The 26,516-nt window shown below is 33.9% G+C and overlaps 5 protein-coding genes across 9 annotated transcripts; 3 read left to right on the top strand and 2 right to left on the bottom strand.

Annotated features, from left to right (window-relative positions):
* Positions 1-8,044: 8,044 nt before the first annotated feature.
* LOC107936970 (cytokinin riboside 5'-monophosphate phosphoribohydrolase LOG5) lies at positions 8,045-9,885 on the top strand. Its single transcript, XM_016869768.2, has 7 exons — positions 8,045-8,276; positions 8,390-8,487; positions 8,591-8,621; positions 8,732-8,831; positions 8,925-8,995; positions 9,090-9,233; positions 9,364-9,885. The coding sequence occupies exons 1-7, from the start codon at positions 8,163-8,165 to the stop codon at positions 9,478-9,480; spliced, it is 675 nt and encodes a 224-aa protein (XP_016725257.1). The 5' UTR covers positions 8,045-8,162; the 3' UTR covers positions 9,481-9,885.
* Positions 9,886-12,397: 2,512 nt separating this feature from the next.
* LOC107936988 (NAC domain-containing protein 6) lies at positions 12,398-13,688 on the top strand. Of its 2 annotated transcripts, none has more exons than XM_016869797.2 (3): positions 12,398-12,716; positions 12,795-13,060; positions 13,218-13,688. In XM_016869797.2, exons 1-3 carry the CDS (start codon positions 12,548-12,550, stop codon positions 13,620-13,622), a joined length of 840 nt encoding a protein of 279 aa, XP_016725286.1. In that variant the 5' UTR covers positions 12,398-12,547; the 3' UTR covers positions 13,623-13,688. The 2 variants fall into 2 exon arrangements, with proteins under 2 accessions (XP_016725286.1, XP_040972708.1); XM_041116774.1 differs by having other exon boundaries at positions 12,575-12,716; positions 12,806-13,060.
* A 2,169-nt stretch (positions 13,689-15,857) lies between these two features.
* LOC107936966 (uncharacterized) lies at positions 15,858-16,781 on the bottom strand. The gene has a single exon (XM_016869755.2). It carries the CDS (start codon positions 16,779-16,781, stop codon positions 15,858-15,860), a length of 924 nt encoding a protein of 307 aa, XP_016725244.2.
* An 879-nt stretch (positions 16,782-17,660) lies between these two features.
* LOC107939229 (protein LAZ1) lies at positions 17,661-22,004 on the top strand. 3 transcript variants are annotated; one of them, XM_016872528.2, is made up of 8 exons: positions 17,661-18,050; positions 18,136-18,192; positions 18,942-19,050; positions 19,862-20,037; positions 20,129-20,217; positions 20,518-20,779; positions 20,921-21,121; positions 21,402-22,004. In XM_016872528.2, the coding sequence occupies exons 1-8, from the start codon at positions 17,913-17,915 to the stop codon at positions 21,759-21,761; spliced, it is 1,392 nt and encodes a 463-aa protein (XP_016728017.1). In that variant the 5' UTR covers positions 17,661-17,912; the 3' UTR covers positions 21,762-22,004. The 3 variants fall into 3 exon arrangements, with proteins under 3 accessions (XP_016728017.1, XP_016728015.1, XP_016728019.1); XM_016872526.2 differs by having other exon boundaries at positions 19,853-20,037; XM_016872530.2 differs by lacking the exon at positions 21,402-22,004 and having other exon boundaries at positions 19,853-20,037; positions 20,916-21,087.
* Positions 22,005-23,636: 1,632 nt separating this feature from the next.
* Positions 23,637-25,384, bottom strand: LOC107936989 (cytochrome b-c1 complex subunit 6-1, mitochondrial). Of its 2 annotated transcripts, none has more exons than XM_016869799.2 (5): positions 25,268-25,384; positions 24,893-24,942; positions 24,651-24,735; positions 23,930-24,019; positions 23,637-23,846 (listed from the first exon to the last, which is right to left on the bottom strand). In XM_016869799.2, coding segments are annotated over exons 2-5 (210 nt in total). In that variant the 5' UTR covers positions 24,895-24,942; positions 25,268-25,384; the 3' UTR covers positions 23,637-23,813. The 2 variants fall into 2 exon arrangements, with proteins under 2 accessions (XP_016725288.1, XP_016725287.1); XM_016869798.2 differs by having other exon boundaries at positions 24,893-24,946; positions 25,268-25,374.
* Between the last annotated feature and the right edge of the window lie 1,132 nt (positions 25,385-26,516).

Here is a 26,516-nt window from a genome sequence, read left to right as displayed (position 1 = left end):
TTTAATTACTATCTTATACTCAAATCCATCCCCCATTAATTCCGTGTGAAATATAATGGATTAATTTCCTTTTTTGTATTTTCATTTTATAATTTTATTAATTAATTTAAATACTTAATATAATAAAAATTAATGCAATAGTCCACATATTTTTGTGTGCCAACTACATTCTTAATCAATAAAGACGCTAATTAATCACTTGTTATTTTGGATAGCTGACTGTTTAAAATATTAAATTATGCAAGGACGCGTGGTTGGAGGAGAGGGGAGTTGACCCTCAAGGACGCATTTGATTAAGGATAATTCCAGTCTGATGAATTACTTGACGTGGCAATTTGGCATTTGGACCTCACCCACCCTCTTTATAATTTTTATGATCACAATTTGGAAAATGTAAAACATGCTAATTAATTGGATCAAGGTTTTATACGGAATCAATATATATTCTCCTCCTTTTAAAACTTCATAAATACTCGTTTTGATTTGATAACTATTTGATCCAAATCTAAATTTGGTAATAATTGACTTGAAGCATCTATAAATCTTATTGAATTTTTTATTTTTGATATTTTTATTATTATATCATATTATTATATTTAATTTAATATATTATTAATTCTAAATTTAATTATTGAGCGAAAGTAATTTTAAGTATAAAAATTAATAAATGTACTTAAAAATAAATATTCAAAAAGAATGAAGACCATAGGAAAATCCGAGCAGGCCAGCGACACTATAGTTTAGCGCAATTTACAGCATTTGGGCAACTCATGGGTGAACAATGTTCGGAAAATGGCGGTAACAACAAATTGATTAAATTACACTAAAGTGATTAAATTCTTAGTAAATTTATATTTTAGTTATTTATTTTTAAAAAATTATAAAATAGTCATTAAATTATTTAAAAATTTTTATTCAAGTCATAAACTATTGGATACCTACAATCTTTGACTTTTCAAAGATGAATTGTGGCAGAAAGTTGGCACCGAAAGGCACCGAAAGTAGAAAGTAAGATTAGTTGGCATGGGATAATTGCAATTTTGGTCCCTAATTGTATAGGGACATTGCAAGTTGATCCTTAAACCTCAACTATAAATAGGCCTAACCATTTCTTACTTTTTTCATCCCACACTTGCCATTCTCTACTTAAGGCAATTGTTCTCTCTCCCTATTTGTAAACTTTCACTTGTATTTTTGGAGTGAAATATATTTGGTAGTGCCCGAGGACGTAGGCAAAATTTGCTGAACCTCGTTAAAATTCTAGTGTTCTTTATTTTTGTTCTGCATATTTTGCAAGTGTCATTGTAGTGATTTATTGTGCTATTAAATTACGATAGAGGGATATTCTGGCTAGGAAAGATCTGGTATGTAAGCGATCCTCGTGATCCACCTCTCTTTCCTGGGAATTGAACTTAGTGTGATTTTTCAGTACAATAATTTTACTCTTTCACACGCTTCCGCGCAACAATTGGTACCAGAGCCAGGTTCGTACTTGGGGAATACGACCGTTTACGGTACTATTCACGTATACGGCACTATTCACGTATACAATACTATTCACGTATACGGCACTATTCACATATACGGTACTGTTCACGTATACAGTAGTTGGGATTGAGGAGAAAAATGGCAGCAGCATCGTCATCAGCAAGGACTACTGTGACAAATGCAAAATTTGAAGTAGAGAAATTTGACGGTACCAATAATTTTGGTATGTGGCAGTGTGAGATCCTGGATGTCTTATGTCAGCAAGAGCTGGATATAGCCCTTGAAGAAAAACCTGACAAGATGGATTACAAGGAGTGGGCCAAGATCAATAGATAGGCGTGTGGTACAATCTGCCTATGTTTGGCCAAAGAGCAGAAGTACTCCGTCATGAGGGAGACATCAGCGAAGAAGCTGTGGGATACATTGGAAGAAAAGTTTCTAACGAAAAGTCTTGAAAATAGGCTTTATATGAAAAAGAAACTTTTTCGGTTCACGTATGCACCCGGTATGTCGATGAATGACCATGTGAACTCATTCAATAAAATTTTAGCAGACTTGCTAAATTTGGATGAGAAATTTGAAGATGAAGACAAGGCATTATTGTTGTTGAATTCCCTTCCTGATGAATATGATCATCTTACCACCACATTGCTTCATGGGAAAGATTCAATCACATTTGATGCAGTCTGTAGTGCGTTGTATAGATCTGAGACTCGAAAGAAAGATAAAAGAGATCACAGAGATACAACTGCAGAAGTCTTAACAGTAAGAGGTCGTTCACACAGCAGCAAACCTGGTAGAAGGGGTAAGTCTAAAGGGAGACCCGCCAAAGATGAATGTGCCTTTTGTCGTGAGAAAGGGCATTGGAAAAAGAATTGTCCTAAGTTACAAAAGGGCAAGTCTATTTCTAATGCATGTGTAACGGAGCATGATGAGGAGTCAGACTTTAGCTTGGTTGGCATGGCAATGGCATGTCAAACGGATGAGTGGATATTGGATTCGGGATGTACTTACCATATGTGTCCTAATAAGGACTGGTTTTCTAGTCTTGAAGAACTAGAAGGTGGAGTTGTTTTTATGGGCAATGATAGTGCCTGTAAGACAATGGGTGTAGGTACAATCAAATTGAAGAACCATGACGGCTCAATCCAAGTTCTGACAGATGTTCGCTATGTACCCAGCTTGAAGAAAAATCTCATCTCATTAGGGGCCCTAGAATCTAAAGGGCTCACAATCACTTTGAGAGATGGATTACTAAAGGTAGTAGCTGGGGTATTGACGGTGATGAAAGGCACTAGAAGAAATAACTTGTACTATTTAAATGGAAGTACAGTTATTGGATCAACATCAACAGCTTCTGCGAAAGATGCAGATTCAGAGGCTACCAGGTTATGGCATAGGCGATTGGGACATGCTGGTGAAAAAGCTTTACAGACTTTGGCGAAGCAAGGCTTGTTGAAAGGTGCAAATTCTTGCAAATTGGAATTCTGTGAACATTGTGTTCTGGGCAAGCAGACGAGGGTAAAATTTGGTTTAACAATTCACAATACGAAAGGAATTCTGGACTATGTTCACAGTGATGTGTGGGGACCTACCAAAGTGGCTTCTTTGGGAGGTATGCACTATTTTGTCACTTTTCTTGATGATTATTCAAGAAAAGTATGGGTGTATCTAATGAAAAGAAAAAATGAAGTTTTGGATGCATTTCTGAAGTGGAAGAAGATGGTGGAGACTCATACAGGTCGAAAGGTCAAACGACTTCGATCAGATAATGGTACTGAGTACAAAAATGATCCATTTCTACAAGTATGTCAAGATGAGGGCATTGTGCGACACTTCACTGTTCGAGATACACCACAGCAGAATGGGGTGGCAGAACGCATGAATCGGACTATACTGGAGAAAGTTCGATGTATGTTGTCCAATGCTGGATTGGGCAAGAAATTTTGGGCTGAGGCAGTTACATATGCATGCCATCTAATTAACCGATTGCCATCAGCTGCAATAAATGGAAAAACTCCTATGGAGATGTGGACTGGTAAACCTGCTACTGATTATGATTCTTTACATGTTTTTGGTTCCACTGCATATTATCATGTAAAAGAATCTAAGTTAGACCCAAGAGCAAAGAAAGCATTATTCATGGGTATAACTGGTGGTGTAAAAGGATACCGTCTCTGGTGTCCTGATACAAGGAAGATTGTTTTCAGTAGAGATGTAACTTTTGATGAATCAACCATGATGAAGAACGAGGATTCACAAAAGGATGACAAAACCAGTAGTACTTTGCAGCAGGTGGAGTTTGAAAAGGTTAATGATGATCCAGCTAATATTGAAAGAACAAATGATGAAGAAGTTTCGACCCAAGAACTTCTACAGCAACAAGATTCAATTGCATATAGGAGGCCAAGAAGAGAGATTCGTAAGCCTGCTCGCTTTGACGATATGGTGGCCTATGCACTTCCAATTGCAGATGATGATGTTCCTTCCACTTACACAGAAGCAATAAGTAACTCTGATGGTGTAAAGTGGAAGCAAACTATGAATGAAGAAATGCAGTCTCTTCATAAAAATAGGACTTGGGAGTTGGTGAGACTGCCCAAGGGAAAGAAGGCAATTGGATGCAAAGAATGAAGGATTTCCTGGTAAAAATGAAATTCGATACAAGGCTAGATTGGTAGCAAAGGGTTACGCTCAGAAAGAAGGAATAGACTACAATGAAGTGTTTTCTCCAGTTGTGAAGCATTCGTCTATTCGGATTTTGCTAGCCTTGGTTGCGCAATATGATCTTGAACTAGTTCAGCTTGATGTGAAGACCGCGTTTTTACACGGTGATTTGGAAGAGGAAATCTATATGACTCAGCTAGATGGATTCAAGGTTGCTGGAAAAGAAAATTGGGTTTGCAAACTGACAAAGTCGCTTTATGGATTGAAGCAATCTCCGAGGCAGTGGTACAAGCGATTTGATCAGTTCATGAAAGGGCAAAGGTACACAAGAAGTAAATTTGATCATTGCGTGTATTTTCAGAAGCTACAAGAAGGAACTTTCATATACTTGCTCTTATATGTTGATGATATGCTAATAGCATCTAAGAGCAAAGTTGAGATTGAAAGATTGAAGACTCAACTCAATCTCGAGTTTGAGATGAAAGATCTAGGAGAAGCTAAAAAGATTCTCGGCATGGAAATATGTAGAGATAGAGCTCATGGCAGAGTCAGCTTGTCTCAGAAGCAGTATTTGAAGAAAGTACTACAGCAGTTTGGCATGAACGAGCAGACCAAACCTATAAGTACCCCGTTGGCTTCTCATTTCAAGCTTTCTGCACAACTATCTCCTTCGACGAATACGGAACGAGAATACATGTTGCAAGTTCCGTATTCTAATGCAGTGGGTAGCTTGATGTATGCAATGGTGTGTACAAGACCCGACATTTCACAGGCAGTTAGTATAGTGAGCAGGTATATGCATAATCCTGGAAAAGGACATTGGCAAGCTGTGAAATGGATTCTACGGTATATTCAGAAGACCATGGATGTTGGATTACTGTTCAAGCAGGATAATACACTTGGTAAAGGTGTTATTGGGTACGTTGATTCTGACTATGCCGGTGATTTGGACAAGCGAAGATCAACCACCGGTTATGTGTTTACACTTGCTGGAGGACCAATAAGTTGGAAGTCTACACTACAGTCTACAGTTGCATTGTCAACCACAGAAGCCGAATACATGGCTATAACAGAGGCTGTAAAGGAGGCTATTTGGTTACAAGGTATGGCTAAAACCTTGGGTTGGTTCAGGAGCATATTAACGTGTATTGTGATAGTCAAAGTGCTATTCATTTAGCAAAGAATCAAGTCTATCATGCACGTACAAAACATATCGACGTACGATTCCATTTTGTGCGGGAAATTATTGAAGAGGGGAAAATTTGTCTTCAGAAGATCAAGACTGCAGATAATCCCGCAGATATGATGACCAAGGTGGTAACAACAACCAAGTTCGAACATTGTTTGAACTTGATCAATATCCTGCAAGTTTAACAGTTGAAGAAGGCACTATCAAGTATTGTTGTCAAAGGTAGAAAGAATTGTGTGAAGATAAGATTATCCTAATCAAATCTTCAAGGTGGAGATTATTGGATACCTACAATCTTTGACTTTTCAAAGATGAATAGTGGCAGAAAGTTGGCACCGAAAGGCACCGAAAGTAGAAAGTAAGATTAGTTGGCATGGGATAATTGCAATTTTGGTCCCTAATTGTATAGAGACATTGCAAGTTGATCCTTAAACCTCAACTATAAATAGGCCTAACCATTTCTTACTTTCTTCATCCCACACTTGCCATTCTCTACTTAAGGCAATTGTTCTCTCTCCCTATTGTAAACTTTCACTTGTATTTTTGGAGTGAAATATATTTGGTAGTGCCCGAGGACGTAGGCAAAATTTGCTGAACCTCGTTAAAATTCTAGTGTTCTTTATTTTGTTCTGCATATTTTGCAAGTGTCATTGTAGTGATTTATTGTGCTATTAAATTACGATAGAGGGATATTCTGGCTAGGAAAGATCTGGTATGTAAGCGATCCTCGTGATCCACCTCTCTTTCCTGGGAATTGAACTTAGTGTGATTTTTCAGTACAATAATTTTACTCTTTCACACGCTTCCGCGCAACATAAACTATTCATAAATTTTTATTTAAATAATTGAGATGTTAAGTTTTTTTTATTATAAAAAGTTGGGTTACTGAGTTTTAATAAATTTCGTAACCAAAATGTAGATTCAGTAAGAGTTTGGTGACCTTAAGTGTAATTGACACTAATAAATTTCGGGGACAACATGGAGCCAGCCAGTGCCAATGAAAGCAACTCGTCTCCATTCTTCTTACCACAACCACGATCACTTGGAACCCAAGAAGCAGGGAACACAGTAGAGGCAAGCATTAGCAATGAAGTCAGCAAAAGCATCGGCAGCAGAGCTCTGCCGGGCGGGGAAGGCATGGAATATTTGATAGAATGGAAAGACGGTGATGCGGCCTCTTCATGGATTTTATAGCCAGCCAAGAGACCCATGGAGGACAGCGGCTGACGGCAAGGCTTTCTTTGGCGGCAGGGTATGTAAAGCCAAGCTTTTGTTAGATCCTAATGTGGAAGATGACAAAGGTTTGAGTCACACCATTACATTCATTAGCTTTAGCTAAACAGATTTTACAGGGGCTTGAAAGTGTAATAATAAAGGTTTTAGAAGACTAATTAGTAAACAACTACCTACCGGTAAATTGAAATTTTATTGCATTAAAGAACCTACTACAACACTATAATTACTAATTAAGCCTTTGCTCATTTCATAAGGATATCGAAATATGACATGAATAATATTGTAAGCAAGTCCTTGAGACATAGAAAAAACCTTCCTTTGACATTAACAATTAAAAATTTTGTTGTTCTAACAGGAAGAAGAGGGAAAAAGAAAATTACATTCAATATAATGTCATTAAGGTTGCAGGAAAATGTGACGAGCATCAAATAGTAAGTAGTAGATGAGAAGAGAAAGGAAACAGGGCTAAAGAGCTAATGGCTAATGCAATGGAAGGTTCAACAACAGCAATGACCTTGCTGCAATTTTCTACCTTCAGCTGACAAATGAACATAATGAAATGGGTCTTTGATTTGCCATTACTTTAATGGCCATTAAAACACAAGGTAGAAGTGAACTTTATTAACCGCCTGTAAAAACCCAACAATTGATAAGAGAGCAAAGAGACCTTCCCTTCCAGTTTATGCAATATAAAAAGTTGTGTAGTAAATCATTATGATGATTAAGGATATGATGTAACACTCACCACCCTATTTAATGCACAAATGAACATAATTTATGCTTTTTTCTTTTTTTCCTTTTTGCATTGGGGTTTCATTTCTGTGACAAGAAGGATTTTTCATATTGCAAGCTGCCATTTGCATTATTTGGGTAATGGAAGCTGCTTTTGATAATACAGCTTTGAAGGGAATACCTGAAGCTCTCAAACTTTTAACCTGAAACAGCAATATGCATTTTGCTTTAGTCAGTGGAAAACAAACAAATAAATGCTGTTTTAGCAGCAAGATCGGCTTTTTGGCTCTTTTGTAATGAGAACAAAAGGAACCCATAGCTGCAAAAGCACAGCAAATATAGCTAACACCTCTTCTTTGGTGAATGCTTTATGATGAACTTATCAGAATAATCAGAAAACCAATCATCAAATAGGTTATAACCTCATGCCTATTCCCTAAACATTGGTTCTTGAATTTTATGATTGAAAATGGAAAATGAATCTTCTGAGTTAATATGTATGATATTAAGGATGATACATATTGTTCCAAAACTTCATGTTTCTTGTATGATATCTATTAGTCCATTATTTTTAGTTATTAATATGGGTTTTCTTTTTCATTTTTTTTTGCATGGGAATAAATTGTAAAATATGGTACGTTAAATTAATATATATTTATATTTTTAAATATGATTTTTGAGAAGAAGAGTCAATTTTCTTTGCTTATAAAATAGAGGCCCGTAGCCTGTTTCATTCTTACTTTGTCCAAAGTGAAGTAAAGGAGCTTGCTTGTCCCTTTTTTCCTCTCTCTAAAGCCCACTTTTGGTATAAGAGTAAGCAAACGAGGGAAATATCTGTGGAGATTTGGACATGAAAGGGGAAGTTTTGAAATCAAGATTCAAGAGGGTATGTGTGTTTTGTGGGAGCAGTACTGGCAAGAGGAAATGTTACAGAGATGCTGCAGTTGAATTAGCCCAAGAGTTGGTATACACTCAAAACACTAAAGCATAACCCTTTTCTCTTTTGATCACTCTGTTGTTGTTCTTTACTTGTTTTGTTAATGTTAGTTTAATGGGGTTTTGGGTTGTTTTTGAAAGGTGGCAAGAAAATTGGACCTTGTTTATGGAGGAGGGAGTACTGGGTTAATGGGTTTGGTTTCACAAGCTGTTCACCATGGTGGAGGCAATGTTCTTGGGTACACTCACCACTCTAGTGCTCATTTAATGTTTTTCATTTTCTGGGTGTTATGTGATTTCAATGTATGGACCATCAAATTTTTTTATGTTTGTTGTTAACAGGATCATTCCTAGAACTCTAATGAGTAAAGAGGTGCAAATCAGATGCTTTTGTTTCCATTTTTTAACCATTCTTTTTAAATATTTAATCTTTAGCTTTCCAATGATGTTTTGAGAATGTCTCATTGGGTTGTGGAGCCGTAGATAAGTGGTGAAACTATTGGGGAAGTAAGGGCAGTAGCTGACATGCACCAAAGAAAGGCAGAAATGGCCAATCACTCTGATTGTTTCATTGCCCTACCAGGTCCCCCATTTCACTCTTAAATATTATTACAAGTAATTTCTGTCCCAAAACATGCCCACATAGTGCTAGTTTTGCTTTCTTGTTTCATTTCAGGTGGCTATGGAACTTTAGAAGAGTTATTAGAAGTCATAACTTGGGCTCAGTTGGGAATCCATGACAAACCCGTAAGAAAAACTTTGCTTTTTATTTTTTTTAAAAGGAACATACTTTTCAAGCTTATGTCTTTAAAAAGTTAAACCTTTTTTGGGTTTCCAACAGGTAGGTTTGCTTAATGTTGATGGCTATTATAACTATTTACTTACTTTCATCGACAAAGCCGTGGATGATGGCTTTATCAAACCTTCCCAACGCCATATCTTTGTCTCTGCACCAAATTCTAAAGAACTGGTTCAAAAGCTTGAGGTGAGTTATTCATATATAGAAATAGACAATATGGAGGTTTAAAAAAGCAATCTTTACTACATTGGTGGCATGTTTTATTGTGTCTTGTTTTGTTTGTAAAAAGATGACAGTGTTTTTTATTTTTGATTAGGAGTACGTGCCTGTGCATGATGGTGTCATTGCTAAAGCAAGTTGGGAAGCTGAGAAGCAGCAACAGCTGGCTTTCACTGCTACTACTACTACTTTACAGACTGAGATCACTCTATAAGGGAGAGACATGAAAATGGAATAACATAGAAAAGAAGCAAAAAAAGAGAGGGTAGTGTTTTAGGCTCTTAGTCTTAGCTTTTTACTTTGATTGTTGGGTCATATATATATATATATACCAACCATGCCATTAACAATATGGTAAGGTTTGATTAATGACGAGATAAAGAAAGTTGACAGAAGTGGTCTTGTTTTGGTATTAAAAGAGGTAAAGCTCATTTACTTGGGCATTTAAATTGTATTTTGGTTATCTATGATGATGTAAAATATCATATATGTAGAAAGAATAGGTAGGCTTGCATTACTTTTGATGAAAGTTTTACATATTTTGTTTTTAGTTGGGTTGGGATCTGAATTTCAGACTACAATACTACCATTGCTACATTCTCCAGCTCATTTGCAGGAACAGTGGTATTTTTGAACTATAAACGCTGATTATGATATAATTGCTAAGCTAGTCTTTGACTAGTTCAAGTGGTGAGGCGAAATCACTAGCCATTTTCCCGTGATATTGATATGTTATTTGCATTATATGATATTAATAAGAGTTTTGTTAGCCTTTGGGGATTGGGGGGACTTTTGCTTGAACATAAATGGAAAGCTTCATGATGTGATTGTTTCAACCGTGTACATGCATTTCAATGAACAGCTTCAAGAAATCAGTCATTCATCCCTTGGAACTCATTTATTTGATGATTTTTGAGTTCTGAATAAATGGTTAAAAAAATTGTAACTTAAAAATGAGAATTAGTTGTAAATTTAACCAAGTATAATACCATCATTTCATGGCTGTCTGGTCCTACTCCTATAGCAAGGAACAATATAGTACAAAGGTATACGGGCATTGGTTGCCTAGAAGAAGCATGTTATCATCAGGTTCAGGTCATGGGGCCGGAGAATCTGACAACTGTTGCCGTCCGGCTTTTACTTTTGTTTTTTTGTTCTCAGTTTTTGTCTGCTTTTGTGCTGCTTCGGTCCTTCCCTAAGCAAAGGCATAACGGTGGTGTGGTGGCCGCCAGCTGCTGCTCATCAACATGAACCACCTCTTTGATTTCGTATTACTAGTGAAACACAACCCAGAATATTTAATTTCGCAAGTTTGAGATATTTATTGTCATGTGTCTCATGTTTATATTTTTATATTTTTAAAATGTATTATTATGCATTTTTAATAGTTTTCTTTAAGTTTTAGCATTAGTGTTTATTCCAAGAATTTAGTCCTTAAAAGTTCAATTAGTAACATAATTGAAATATTTCATTAAACTAGATTATATTGCAATTAAAAAAACAAATTGTACAAATGGTCAACGTTACACATGTAGAAGATAAAATAAAAATGTTAATATGATCTTGTAAATCCTTTTTTAATTACTTTATAATCTAATTTAATGAAATTCCATTGATAACATTAAACTTAAATTATTAAATTCAAATACTAAAGTAATTAAATCTTAAAAAAAAAGATTAAAAGAGTGCTAGAACTAATAGAGCAAATACACCTATATTACAATTCATTAAAATCAAACCCCTTTCATGAGGTCCTTAATTTTTTTTTTATATTTAAGTATAATAGAGAGGGGGGAGGACAGAGATTTTTTTTTTAATTTTCATTAATATTTTAAAGAGAGAAATAAATTCATAAGTTGTATTAGAATAAAAGTGTTATGGATATATTAAGAGTTATATAGCATTTTGTCTTTTCTACTAAAAAATAAATAAATTAAACCTTATATATTAGATAAAAATGAATAGAATTTCTAAAATTAGATTGTTTTTGTTATCTAATGTATACTTTTTTTTTAATATAAAAGATAAAATGCAATCCTAGGCTTTGACCCGATCAATTCAGCCATAAACAACTCATCTTTCAAGTTGAAAGCATTCTTCAAAACCACGAAATTTCTTTATTTCTTCCTAATTAAACCGATCTATAAAGACAAATTTTTTTTCATTAAGTTTAATTATAAAAGAACATATTTTCAACAGTAAAAATGGGTTATAAGTCAAGTCTTTGCCAAAAGATATTAGAAAACAAATGAAAAGAAAAACAGAAGTCAAGTCTTTGCCAGTTTCCTGAAAGTTGTTATCATTTAGAAAATAATATCCTGGAACATACATACAACTTTCCAGAGAATTTAGTTATTATGACCAATTCAAGATTCTGGCTTGCATCTGCATCAATCTTAGCTCATTTGTTTTAAAAATCAAATTATGTGGCACAAATTTACTTGGAAAAGAAAAACCCCTACCGCTCTTGAATTTCCAAGTAAATAATGTCAAAAAAAATACTAATTTAATCTTTAAATTTTTATTTGATCATTTTTAGTTTTTATATTTTTTGAATTTAATTTTTTCATTTTTTAAAATTTGAAATTTTAGTCTCATCCAAACCATAACAGTTAAATTCATTTGGTTAAATCCAATTACTAGTCTTGTGTCTATATTTTCTAATTAGATCATTCTAAATTCCTATACTTTTTCAAAATTTAAAATTTCAGTATGGACATAAATGCCTGTCATTAATCCATTAATAGAAATTTTAGTGAGTAATCACACATATGAAAATATCTATATGGTGCATCAGATTTTACTTAATGAATTTAACTGCTATTGTTTGCTATTGCTTGGTGAGGACTGAAATTTTAAAATTTGAAAATAACAGGATTAAATCTACAACTTTTGTAAAGTAGAGGGACTACTAGCAGTAGTTAACCAAAAATAAAAAGTAAGTGAAGCTTAGCTGAAGCAAGAAGCCAGAAAATGAAGTGGGTGTATACTCAAACAGTCATTGGTCAGTTATCTAAAAGCGTGTGGGTTCCATTGAAAGACCATACTCCTTTTCTTGCAAATTATTTTCAAACACAAGATCAAGGACTTGCTTTTGTTGATGACTTGGTCTTTAAAGTGGTCACTGTCCAAACATTTATAAACCCAGCAATGCTTATCTACCATCCTTACAAAATATCAATCTCCCAAGGCTCAGTATTTTGCATGCACATATAAATATAGCTTTGATTCAAGCTGAAAGTAAGCAAGACAAGTGTTTAGTGACACTAAAGCTAACCACAATGAGCTACCAATCAAACCCAGAGATTGAACTTCCTGGCTTTAGATTCCACCCAACGGAGGAAGAATTGCTAGAATTTTACCTCAGAAACATCGTTTATGGCAAGATGTTGAGTTCTGATGTAATTGGATTTCTCAACATCTATCACCATGATCCTTGGGACCTGCCTGGTATATATATATGATTTTTCATTTGCTGGATTGATAATGATTATTTATATGTGTTGTTGATTGATAATGTTTTGATAGGGTTGTCAAAGATTGGAGAGAGAGAATGGTATTTTTTTGTGCCAATAGACAGGAAACATGGGAAAGGAGGGAGGCCTAACAGGACTACTAAAAATGGGTTCTGGAAAGCCACCGGTTCTGATCGGAAAATTGTGAGCTTATCGGATCAGAAAAAGATGATTGGATTCAAAAGGACACTTGTTTTCTATAAAGGGAGAGCTCAACGAGGATGTAAGACTGATTGGGTTATGAATGAGTATCGTCTCCCTGATGCTACTTTGCCCAAGGTATATATGCACACTTTCTTCAAGTTAGAAAAATCACCCACCCTTCACCCAATTAACAAAATGAAAATTTATTAAAATTAGCTGACTAAAATGAAACACCTAGTTAAATTTTCTATTTTCATGGTCTGATTTATATCTGCATGGTTGGTGTTTACAGGACATAGTGATGTGCAAAATATATAGGAAAGCAACATCCTTGAAAGTGTTGGAGCAAAGGGCAGCAATGGAGGAAGAGTTGAAGAACACATCTCTTCCTTCATCATCTTCATTCTCATCCATGGACACCATCTCTTTCTGCACACCAAAACAAGATTTGGTGGTCTTCAAGAAAGAAGAAGAAGAGGAAGCAATGGTGAAAGAGAAAAGATCAGATGGAATAGCAAAGGAACAGAAGAAAATTTCTTCAGCATCTTTGCAATTACCATTAGGCAATGAAAATATGGGACAACTTCAAATACCCAAAATGTTGACTGATTGGACCCAAGATCAGTTTTGGGCTCAGTTAAATAGCCCTTGGTTCCAAAATCTTACACCCTACGTTGCTAATATCCTCAACTTTTAAATCTAATGTTGTACATAAGCTTGTATTACTCTTACTCAAGTTTTGTCAATGAGGTTCCATTTCTTCTTTTTTTCTTTTTTCTTTTTTTTCATAAATCTCTCATCATGAAAATTTATACTCAAGTTAAAGTACTTAGGAGATCTCTCTATTATAGTAACTAAATTAAATTAGTCCTTCAATCATTAAATAGATCAATTTAGTTCCTATACTATTAAAAAAAATCAAATAAGTTCAAATTGTAACTGAGTTGACATTTAATTTATTAAAAATGTCTTTAATTTTTTTTTCAATTGTAGTTCAATTCTGAACAAAATATTTCATTTACAAAATCATAAAAACTTTAAAAATATTATTGTTTACACAATAAATAATATTGTTTAAACAATAAATATTAAATCTATTCAAATTTAACCTTATTATTATTTAATAGTATAAAGATTATATTAATTTATTTAATAATAAAAGGACTAATTTAATCAAACCCTATAATAAAGGGACCTCTCAAATATATTCACTCTTATACCATGGATAATGATGCTAAGACAGTCAACATGCAAAAATAAGCCTATGAATGCAAAAATAAGCACCAAAAATTCTCTGTGAAGATTATTAAAATCTATCCCCAAAAGTAAGAAAAGAAAGGAAATTTGTGGGAAAAAAGGCCATGAAATTTTTATTTAAGATAAATATACATTTTGATACCTGAAACTTAATTTTAAGGTTCAATTTGGTACCTAAAGTTTATCTTGGCCTAATTAGGTAATTGAACTTCAAATAGGTATTTGAACTTAGCTTTTTAGTCTGAATTAGTAGCTACGATAAATGACTTACTTGACCAATTTCAACTATGGAACCAAGTTCAAGTACTATTTTGAAAAAAAAAACAAGTTTAGATACTTAATTTGACAAAAAAAAGCCTTAGGTATCAATTTGAACATTGAGGTCAAGTTTAGGTATCAAAATGTGTATATACCCTTTTATTCATGTCAGTACTTGAGAGCAGTGATCCAAGCTTTGATTAAAAAAAAAAAAACCATTGTTGAAAGGAGAGATGTTAAATATGGTTTCCATTTGTTTCGGATTCTTTCAAGGCCTTGCATATATGTTGAAGATACAGAAAAAGGCCTACAATATGCCACAAAGGTGGTTGTGTGAAGGGAACACTCATTTTCTCTATGTTTCTTAATTTGTTGTGCAGGAGGGAGGCAAAGATCTGCCATGTTTGGGTTTCCAACATCTTTCTATGGTATAGAAACGTGTCCCCTAACCAAAATGCAGCTCCTTAACACTGTAAAACGTGTTTGATTTTTATACAAAATACTGAATCTTTCATGTTAGTGGTATGGGATTTGTCTGCTTTGATCCAAAATCTCAAAATCTGTGGGTGTTGGCCATCGCTGATAATTTTTCTTGAGATTTGTTTCTGCAACTGCACGAGTTTTCTTGACTGAGAACAATGCAAGCCAGCTTGGGCTGTCTCCTCCTGCGGCCACGCATTTTTCTCAATTGAGTCCCATACGTTATTAAATTCAAATCTTAAACTTGTTGGGTGTCCACTTCTTAAAAACATAATTGCATGAATTAACCGAGTTTATAATAATGCAATTTTATGTCTCGATGTATGAGTTAAGCAAAGCTAATTTATTACAATTTTGTTTTTATTTTGTTTTAACTCATTTATTAACTTTTTGTATTTGGTTTGTAACCGAGTAATTTAATCATTGTCAATGTTGAAAGTGAGTAATTAAAGGCAATTAATTAATGTTAATATTTTTCATAGATTATACATTTTTTTATCGGTGTAATAATAAATTCAGCCCTAATAATTTATATATTCTATCAATTTGGTATTGATTTAATAAATTTACCCATAATATTTACACATTTTTATCAATTTAGTCTTAATTTAACAAATTTAACCTGTACCAATTACACATTCAACGTTTACATAGAATATAAAACTTCAAGGACTAAAGTTGTTATTATATCAATCAAACTTATGTACAGTTGCTTTTGAAATTGAAAAGAATTAATTCGCAGTAGTTTTTACCATTTTTATGACTGAAATTTCAATCTGAAAACAGGTTGCTTTGGTTCTAAAATTACAGCCCGAGAAAGAAAAAATGAAGAAATCAGATTCCTAAACAACATCAAAATCTTCAAAAAATTCTATATCAAGGAAAATTTGTACATTCATTCATATACAAGGATTTGATTTTGAGGGCATTGTTTGATCTAATGACTAAGGATATTAAGAAGGGTGACTCTGGTTTTAATCAAATCTCTGTGCAAGCGTTCCAGTTGTTGTTCAACATCTTCAAAGCTCAACTCCAGTTTTCCCAATTCGGTTTGTAGATTCTGGTTACTATGTTTCTCTGCTTTATGATCTAGCAACACGTTCAATGCATCATCCACTTTCTCGAATTCGTTTCGATCCACATGTTTCGACCGTATCAGATTAGAAACCAAACTCCACCTGCCAACCTTTGTCTGTGTCTTGAATCCTGTTATGTACAATAGCAGAGATTTGAGTGTTGTGAGAACGACATGTTGGATCTGTCTCGACATGTCTGCCGTGGCCATGGTGTTGTCGTTGCCGGCTTTGTTGTACGAGGTGGAACAGCTACGTTTAGTGTTTAAATCTTTTGAGACTTTATGAATCAACTTGTTTGATTTCTTCCTGGAAGCCAAGTAGTGACTGATCTCCTTTGTGAGGTCGAATTCGTCGGCTTTTCTTCTTCGAAACATCGATCGGAGTCCTCGAATGTGTTCTTTGGATTGCAAAAACACATCCTTAGCAATGCCGCATACGTCCAGTAGCAAAAAAAATGCGTCAAGCAAGTCATCAGCCCATTTTTCATTACATCCTCGGAGTAAAGCTTGTTGTGTCTGTGACAATAACAATAACTCGTTGAAAATTTCGAGCAGATCTCGAACACCACCGAGTTTGTTGCTCATTTCGGACATTGACAGAGAGACAATTTCAACAGGCTTTAACCTGAAAAGAAGCTCTTGTATTTGAAGAATTTTGGGGTTTGATCGAGAAGGCAAGCTGATAGACCGAGCATGTGAAGTAGCCATTATTGGGTTCAAAGCTGTAATGGCTGTCTTTGCCATATGGATATTATATATATCAGGTGAGGTATGAGGAATCTTCATTTCTCATAAAACATCGAATAAATTTTCTGGATTTGGGGTTTAAATGCAATATCTGCATTGTAGATGCAGTGTCTCCTTACAACTCACGACACATTTATTTTGAAGTTAAAAAGATTGGACATGAAATTATGTGCACGAATGGCTTGTCTTGTTCTGCAATAAAAGACAAAACTTGTTAGTATTATAGGATTATGATTTGAACGTGCAGATTAAATTGTACTATTTTGGCTTAACTACCAAAGATTTTGCAACGGGTGAAAGCTGCCAAAATTGAGTTAATCTGGATCTATATTGTATTGCTCCCGACAAACCAACCTGCCAGCCCATTTCATCATCTTTTCTATTTGAATTAAACATGTGAACCTCGTTCACATTTTATCAGTGTTTTAATGATAATTTGGACTGAATTAATTAACCACACCTTGATTTTGATGAAGACTTTTCCGTGTCAATGTTCTCTTATCTATTCATCAAAATTTTTTTAATATAATTATGATTCAAATTCACGTTATTTCTAAAAATATATCTAAAAATATATGAATATCCAATAGAATAGGTCACAATTTACGATAATTTTATTCTCATATTAATAAATTAAACTACCAATAAATTAATAAATAAATTTAAGATCCATTAGAAACAAATTTAAATTTTATGCTCTTTACATTTCTAATTCACTTGCTTAAAAGTGCATTAATTCAAAAAAAAAAAACAATTCAATGGTATTACCATATCGTTATTGTTACAACATTGAAGAGAACCTAAATCTAAGCAGGTTAAAAATGCATAATGGGTTGGGTTAGAACAGGGGCTGTATTTAATAAAACTCTAAAAAGGGTATTATAGTAATAATCTAAGGGATAACAGATAAAACGGATCCACGTGCAGCGTCCGTGCATGCCTCAGTTTCATGTTCCACTCGAGTCTCCTTCTGTGGCTTTGGCTTTTGCCTCCATATCTTTTCCTAGGGATTCCAATTCTTTTTTTTTTTGTTTATGTTCAATTAAAATTCTTTCTGATTTTGAATCATGGATTAACGATGATCATCAGTTGACTTTTAACTTCTTTTTCCCGGAAAGTGGGAATTCAGTTATACCGATTTACCGCCAAAAGTGTAGTCGCTAATCGCTGATGAAGATTACAGATTATCTATTGGGCTATTCGCCACCTATTTGGGCGACTTTGATAGCTGGAGTATTTGTAGTCGTCACGCTTTCGCTTTCAATGTATCTTGTCCTCGAACATCTCTATTCTTACAAGAATCCTGAGGTAAGGTTTTCTTTTTAGACATTGTAGGCTCTTTCCCCATAATCTGTACTATTTTCTGACTTTGCTTGAGCTTTTGGACCGGCAGGAGCAAAAGTTTTTGATCGGAGTCATTCTTATGGTTCCTTTGTATGCTGTAGAATCGGTGAGTTCTTTGATCGGGTTTTTTGTTTACTTGTTTTTTCAGTTCATAGGGAGTTTTCAATCCGAAAACTTTTGCCAGTTGTTTTCATGTGGTTCAAATCGTGCAAATCCTACTGTCTTGCACCATTTTTTAACGTGTTTGATCAAAATAATTGTTTTTTGATACTCTAAGATTAAAATCATTACCATGCCTGGAGCTCAGATAAATTTCTTGTAACAATGCTCGAAGTTTTTGTCTATTATTGCTCAAAGTTCTGTCCTGTTGGGTGGAATTTGGTCTTTTGGCGATTATGGAATGTACAACTGTGAAATCACTAGCATAAATATTTTACCTTTTTGTTGAAGATGCTTTCTGTAGGAAATTTCAGTTCCTAGATTCCTGAATTTTAAATATCATGCTTGACTTTTGAAAATTTGAAGCAAAAAGTTGGTGTTTGAGATTACTGAACATGCCTTAAGAAATTGTGTAAAATCATTTGCACAAATCTTTAATTGTGTGCTGTGGTATTGCTAACTGGCTTGCATTGAAGGTGTTTTATGTGGGTTTTTCACTTAATTTCAAGTGGTGTGTTTGGATGAAGTTTGACTTATATTCAGCTTAGGTTAAAATTTTGAGTTTGGTATGTCTTTAGTATGCGAAACTTTTAAGGTATAGCTTTGGCAGAGTACTTCAACATGATATTTTGGCAACAGGTATCTGATTCAATGGTATGTTATCTTCTATCTTGCTTACCCAATTACTTTTAACAGTTTGTATCGTTGGTGGATCCATCAATTAGTGTTGATTTTTCGATACTACGAGATTGCTACGAATCATTTGCCATGTATTGCTTTGAAAGATACCTTGTTGCTTGCTTGGGTATGTCTATTTCTAGAGCCTTAAAGTTCAACTAAAAATTTTATTTTGTAATTCCGGTTTAGTGTTTCTGGAGTGCCATCTCATTTGTTTTTATATAAATTCTTCTGATGTCTAATATACAATGCCCCGGATTCATTCTAGTTATATTCTAAAGGAGAATATGCTCTACTTTGTTGATTTTACTCAAGCAAGGTCCAGGATGTAATTATTTGCAGGCCTTACCTTTAGCACTGTTGAGAAAATCTAAAGGCTCAACAGTCCACATTCTTCATGGGGGTTGTAGGCTATTTCCAATTGCCTACCAACTCGTAGTTTTATTGTAAAGTTATTTGGGGCTAAGAATGTCATGCATGGAGCTATTGATGACATGACATCCATATGAAATAAACCACACAGACATGCACACACACTAAGGAAAAAGGTATTTCACACATCATATATTTCCTTTAAGGGGTGCTGAAAAGTTCTGTCAAACTGAGTATATGCGCTAGTTTTATGCATTTGATATTACAGACCTAAAATTCTAATGATAATTTCTATCAAAATATTTAGAAAATTAACACCTTTGCATAGCATGCATTTTTGGCTTATGGACTTTCAAAGGTCCAGATAGCATAAATGTCAAAGTGCAACACTAGTTTTTGAGGTTTGAAAACATAGGCTATTTGTTAAATTATTGATTTGGCAATTTTCTTCTCCCTTGCATTTTTAACGGTCTTCATTTTTCAGAGTAAACCAACTGTTTATTTTTATGGCTAATGTTGAGAAAATTTCTGTTCTTTAATGCAATTCTGCTTTTAAGGTGGTGAAGATAGGACTATTGAATTCATGAAAAGATTAGGGCATGCAAGTTCTAAAACTCCACTATTGGAACTTGATTATGAAAAGGGGACTATTAAGCACCCTTTTCCTATGAATTATATCCTTAGACCCTGGAAACTTGGTCAATGGTTTTACCAAGTTGTCAAGTTCGCCATTGTCCAATATGTAAGTTTTTTTTAGCTTAAAAAAAATGAAGTATTACTTTTGTTTCCATTATTGTTCCCAGTTTTAACAAAGTTTTATGCTTTGGTGGCAGATGATAATCAAGTCATTAACTGCTCTTTTAGCAGTATTTCTTGAAGCTTTTGGTGTATATTGTGAAGGAGAATTCAAATGGGGATGTGGGTAAGATGATCTTAATGTTGCTTATAATAGCAAGGATTGTGTGAGTTATATAGAAAAAGTAATCTTCAATGATTGTGATTCATATTGATGCCTCCTTTAGTGCTTCACCTGCTAAGTAACAAACCTCCTAAAATCAGAATATATGTTGTTGTTTTACTTGCCAGCACAAGTGTTTGTTGAAAATATTCAGGGACTTCGTTGTTTCATTTAAAGTGAACATTAAATACTGAAAACGGATTTTTGCAAATGGGCCCTCTTAAGAAAATTTTCATTATCTTGGCACCGTTTCCTGATTTTCAGGTATCCTTATATGGCAGTGATTCTCAATTTCAGTCAATCATGGGCTTTATACTGTTTAATTCAATTTTATGCTGTCACAAAGGATGAACTGGCACGCATAAATCCGTTGGCCAAGTTTTTGACATTTAAATCTATAGTATTTTTAACTTGGTGGCAAGGTGTGGCAATTGCCCTTTTTTATGCTCTTGGTCTGTTCAGAAGTCCAATTGCTGAAGGCTTGCAGTTTAAGTCAAGTGTCCAAAACTTCATCATTTGTATAGAGGTAGTTGTCTTCAATCACCAACAAATTTCTTCTTGGTAGAACTCCTATTTATCTATGTCTATGTAAACTGGAATATTGACCGAAAAATCGGTCTTTTACTAATATGAAAGTTTGGAATGTTGTGATATTCCTCCAGTACAGATGGGCCTTGCTTCTATAGTTCACCTATATGTTTTCCCTTCCACACCTTATGAGTTAATGGGAGATCCCATTCCTGAAAGTGTTCCAATCCTTGGAGACTATGCATCGGTTGATTGCCCTCTGGATCCTGAAATGAAGGCCCGAAGTGGAATGACCATCAAAGAAAGTGTGAAAGACGTATTTATTGGTGGTGGTGAATATGTAAGTCTTCAGATTATACTGATAATCTTTGTTGTTGGTCCTCCATGATAGCATCTCTTCAGGAGTTCAAGTGGGTAGAATTGATTAAGTTGCTAATTAACATCCGCCATCTACCGATAAAAACTGAAAAGTGCAATCAATGATGCACATTCTTCCACTATTTTTGTTGGGGGCCTTTTTTATTGTATGCAGATAAATCTTTTTAAGACCACATTCTTTTACTTTTTCTTTAGTATGGTGACATTAGTATTGTTGAATGAATCTACCTTTCCTGGTGCAGATCGTAAATGATGTAAAATTTACAGTAAACCAAGCAGTTGTGCCTGTTGAGAAGGGGATCACGAAGTTCAACAAGAAACTACATAAGATCTCTGAAAACATAAAGAGGCGTCGCAGACACAAAAGGAAGACAAGGGATGATAGTTGTATTCCAACAGCTGCACAGAGGGTAACTCATGATATCGATGATCCACTCTTAGAAGGGAGCATGAGCGATAGTGGGATTGCAAGGAGAAAGAAACGGGATAGAATATCAGGATATAGCAGCGCGGAAAGTGTAGGAGAAATCAGCAGTGGTGATCAGAGCAGTAGATATCTGATTAGGGGCCATAGAAAGGTTAAAGTCGAGATGAAATATTAATTTGTGGGTGGCTAAATCAATGAAAATAAGACATGCTGGTGTGAGAGATACAAAGAGACTTCTCCAGTACCAAGCTTGGTTGACAATTGACATGCTCAAGGGCATAAATGAAATCATTGCCCACAAGTTTTCAACGTATAATGGCTGTTTCTTTTCTTGTTATGAATATATATTTTGACACTCACATTGCAGTGTAAAAAGTCTACATGTTTTGAAAAGAAAAAAGAACCAATTTATTTGTAATATGAAGCTCAGTTAAACATTTTATGATTGGTTATATATGCAAAACTGTGATTTTCAATGCAGGTAAATTTGATGCAGTATGCATCTCTGAATTCTCTCCTAATAAATGCTAAATGCTTAGATGATTTATGGTATGGGATCTGTCTTTTATTCTGTATAAGCTCATCCTCAGCTATTATGGTGTTATAGGCATGTTAAGGCTACTTCTCAGTGGATACAATATCAGATTGTTTGATATGTTCAAGGGTGAAGTCAACTCTCTTTTTCCTTTTTTTTTTATTTATTTATTTCTTGCAGCAATTGCTAGCTTTTACAGCAGTTACTTGTGTTTCAGCTCAACCAACAGCAATCAACCCAGTAAGCGATTGTATCTTTCTATTAAAATGGCTTTATGATTCATTGTTTTTTTGTTCACCATTAGGCTTTCTTACAGGGCTCCAGACCAGGGTGGTGTTACTACAGGTACATGATAAAAATGAGTACAATTTGTAGTTTTGAACTTTCTCTACAAAGGGCATGAAGAGTAGTTGCTCGAACAATCAATGGCTCTCTCGAACTTGCTTTAGGACCTTCCTCTATCTTTCATGTTTTTACCCTTATTTTTTGTTTAGTTGCAGTTTCAGGAGCACCTGATACTGCTGGTCTGATGGTAAGCTCCATGTGGAAGAATTGTATGCCACACAATTATCACAACTCCAAGAAATGGGTTTCTATGACACACAAGAGAATATCAGAGAACTACGTGTTATTGCTGGAAATGTCCATGCTGCGATTTGTGGGAAATTCCAGGCAGTAAGTCCTCAGAACTTGATGCTTTTGAATTTGACCAACAGATCTCATTTAGAGCACGTAAAAGATTAGTTCAGGATCATGCATACTTGCGCTCCTTTACGTACATACGCTTAGAATTATTGTTTCCTTTTTTTTTTTTTTTTTTTTTACTTTTCAATTTTAACAGGTCGAGAGGACGCTTCTGGCCTGCATTGTATTTTTGTTTTCCTTCACTTCTCAAATCTAAAAAACTGTAAATCTTGCTGCCATTGCGAATCTCGTTTCTATTCCTGTTGAACAAAACTAGCAGCTGTTTAAATGTGTGGCATTGATCACGTTTAACCAATAAGGTGTCGTGTTTATTATATTATTTTGGCATTAATAAGAAATATTACATCTATGTCTTATTATTGATGAGTATAATAATAAGGAATTATAATTTGTTCAAACTAGAATTAAAACACTGTTCAGCACATGAATGTCACCCGGAGCGACTCCAGCCTTGATGACGATCCTTGTTGATACAGGTTAATGGTCCTGCCATAAGACCCAATGCGGTGTCAACCTAGGGTTCAAAAAAGATGAAATTTTGGTTGGAATGCTAAGATTACTAGAAGACAGTAAAGCTGATGGTGCAACACTTGCAGTAGATTCAAGCCTAAAGTGCGCATAAGAGGTGCCATTGGAGAAAGGGCTCAGCCCCTGTTCAACAATTCAGTGATTCATCTATCTTCTTCACATTATTCTCCAGCTTTTACGTCTCTGATTCGAGGGTGTTGAAAAATAGAAATACACATTTTCTAAAACTCAATTTTTTGTGCACATCAACACAATTTATAGTCAATATTTTTGCACTCAAACTTGTCACAACACTTGTGATCCTATTCCCAAGAGGGATGTATCCCAGGATCCAAATTTATTTAAATGTTTCCAAAATAACAAAAATTTTAACACTTGTCAAGTTTATGGAACCAAATTATCTGAAACAATCATTCAACAGCATGACATGATGCTACCGTTGTACAACTCTGGCCCTGGTTATTTCAGTTTTGTGAATAGCGATGGTGCAACCTACATTCCACAAAATTGATATCAGGACAAGTTACATAACAACATTAGCCAAACTGAGGCTCTAAGCAAATAAAGCTACTTACACATTTATCAACACAAGACCAATAGTCAAAATATTGACCAGTGCAATGCTTGTTACCACTTTCATCACCTTGGATTCTCTTAACACATGCCTGACGGAAAGCAGTAATTTATAAGTTGCTGCACAATTATTCATCATAACAGGCAATGTTCCAAACAAGAATTAACAATTATTTAAGACAAGAAACAGAATTTCTCAAGAGGACACCATGTCTAAATATAAAATTTAAGGATTAACAAGAAAAGATAAGTAAATGACCAGTTTAGTCAAACACTAGCATACCACTTTGAGAGTAAATATATATGCATGTGAGGCCTAGCATTTTTATCAAGGAATTTATGTTGTCAGATTTTACTTTAATATTGGATTTTAGTGAAATAGACAGTTAGGTCTGGTTCAAAAGAAGAAAACAACTTGCATTACAAAAAAATTCACATATATCCTCAATAAGCTTATTATTGCTTTAAATATTAGGATGACCAGTCCGTCAGCATCAAAGAAAATATGACTTTAGTCTCCAAACTAAAAATTGGGGTAGCACTTCTTCGAAAAAGTGACTAAAAATGCTAAGTGCTCCTCTAACAAACATACAATAACTAGTAAAAACCACCCCAATAGCATATACTTATATCAGCAATTATCAAAGTCATATAATTGAAAGAACGGTAAGAACATTCAGAAAATCTTGCTTCTAATTCATAGACAACTGGTTTATTACCAACCTCATATGAACGAAGCTGTTTCACACATTTAGGCTTGCAACCATCGTCAAAATATTTTTTCTGATCAACAGGTTCCTCGTCCGCCCTAAAATAATTATTTAAAGATAATTAAGTGAAATATAGACATGGTATTCGAAGGCAGTCAATTAATCACTATATTTTACAGATCGAACAAAAAAAAAATCCAAGTAGGAACAAGCAATAAGAGATATATTTATACATGAGAAAAAAGATAAACTTACATTGCAAATGAAGTCGAGAACTCAGCAAAATACAGAGCTTTGGATATCAGCTAACTATCACACAAATAATTAGAGTCAACAAAATCTAAAGCTGAAGATTAGCAATCAAGCAAATTCTCAAAAAAAAAAAACTGAAAAACGAAATATTGAAATTAAAAAAAAAGAGAGATAAAGTTTCTGGTTTTGAATAAAAACAAGGAAAAGATGAAATCTACTAAACCCTAAAACCCTAGATTTACAGATCAAGAAAAACAATTGAATGAAGAATTCATTATCAGCTATTATTAAAAATAGAATACTATTCCTTAAGGAATATGATATCACCTTCACATAATACATTTGACCAAAAAAGAAAAGAAAAAAAAAACAGAGTACCTTGAGACAGGAAGACGAGATCTCAGCTATGGCGATTGGCGAATCCTTATTTGCGGAAAATGCCGGGTATAAGAGTGAGCTTAAAGTGCGCACAACTGCCGCCAGAATTTATGGGCTTACCTGTATTTTTGGATCCAATTTTATGGGCTTTCCTAAGCATATGGCCCTTAGTACTAGTGTGCAATTGGGCTGAAAACTAATATGTTAAAAGTCATCCGGCACCGTTTTCGGGAAAGGGCAAAAAGAGACTGTGTTCGTATAATAAGAGTTAATTGTACTAGACATCCTCAAACTATAACCCTCCTTTTAAATTGGTTCCAAAACTTTAAAATATTTTAATTACATCCTCAAACTATCAAGTAAATCTCAAAATCAATATTTTTATAACATCCATTTTTATTTAAATTTTTTATTTTAAATTATGTCACGTAAGATCTGATATATCATTTAAGGGTTAAATTATAAATTAGCTTTACTATTTTAACTTGTTATTAATATTATTTTCATATATGAATAAATTTAATATTATCTTAATTGGGCGAAAATGTTGTTAGTTAATTATAATAATTATTCCTTGAAATGAATAGTTGTGGCTTTCCTTTGATTAGACTTAAATACAAATTCGTTTCCGTTCTGATTAATATTATATTTGACTTTTTAAAGTATTAAATTGATTGATAGAAACAATTTGGAATATTGATTAGTTATTTTTCCAAATCAAATTTGGTGAGCTGCTTGGTCTTCTTTGGGTTGCTTAAACGGAATTAAACATCAACTTCCCCCACTATCAATTAATATAAACAACAAAAAAATATTTAAAAAATGATAATTCCAAATTTCTTTATTAATATATTATTAATTTTATACATAAAATATTGATTAGATTCGATTTTAAAAAATCTCTACAATATTATCTAATCAACATAATTTTAGGTTGATATATTAATTACATACATAAACAATCATATTAATTCAATATAAAAATAAATGTTATATATTAATTTCGTATATATTTAAATATAAATTTTATATTTATTTATTTAAAAAAAACAAAAATAGTTTAGCACTCAAAGGATGCGAGGAATTTGGAAAACTTCAAAACTACTAGAGGGTGTTCGACTTGTTAAAAAATATGGTCTTAAATTTTTTATTTTTAACTATAAAATGCATATTTTTTTTAAAAAATAACAATTGTTTACTACAATTAAATTATTTAAAAAATAACACGTTGCATAACTATGAATTTTCA

Source organism: Gossypium hirsutum, chromosome A01 (genome assembly GCF_007990345.1).
Source record: "Gossypium hirsutum isolate 1008001.06 chromosome A01, Gossypium_hirsutum_v2.1, whole genome shotgun sequence".
Lineage (NCBI taxonomy): Eukaryota > Viridiplantae > Streptophyta > Magnoliopsida > Malvales > Malvaceae > Gossypium > Gossypium hirsutum.
This window is presented reverse-complemented; position numbering and strand designations above follow the sequence as displayed.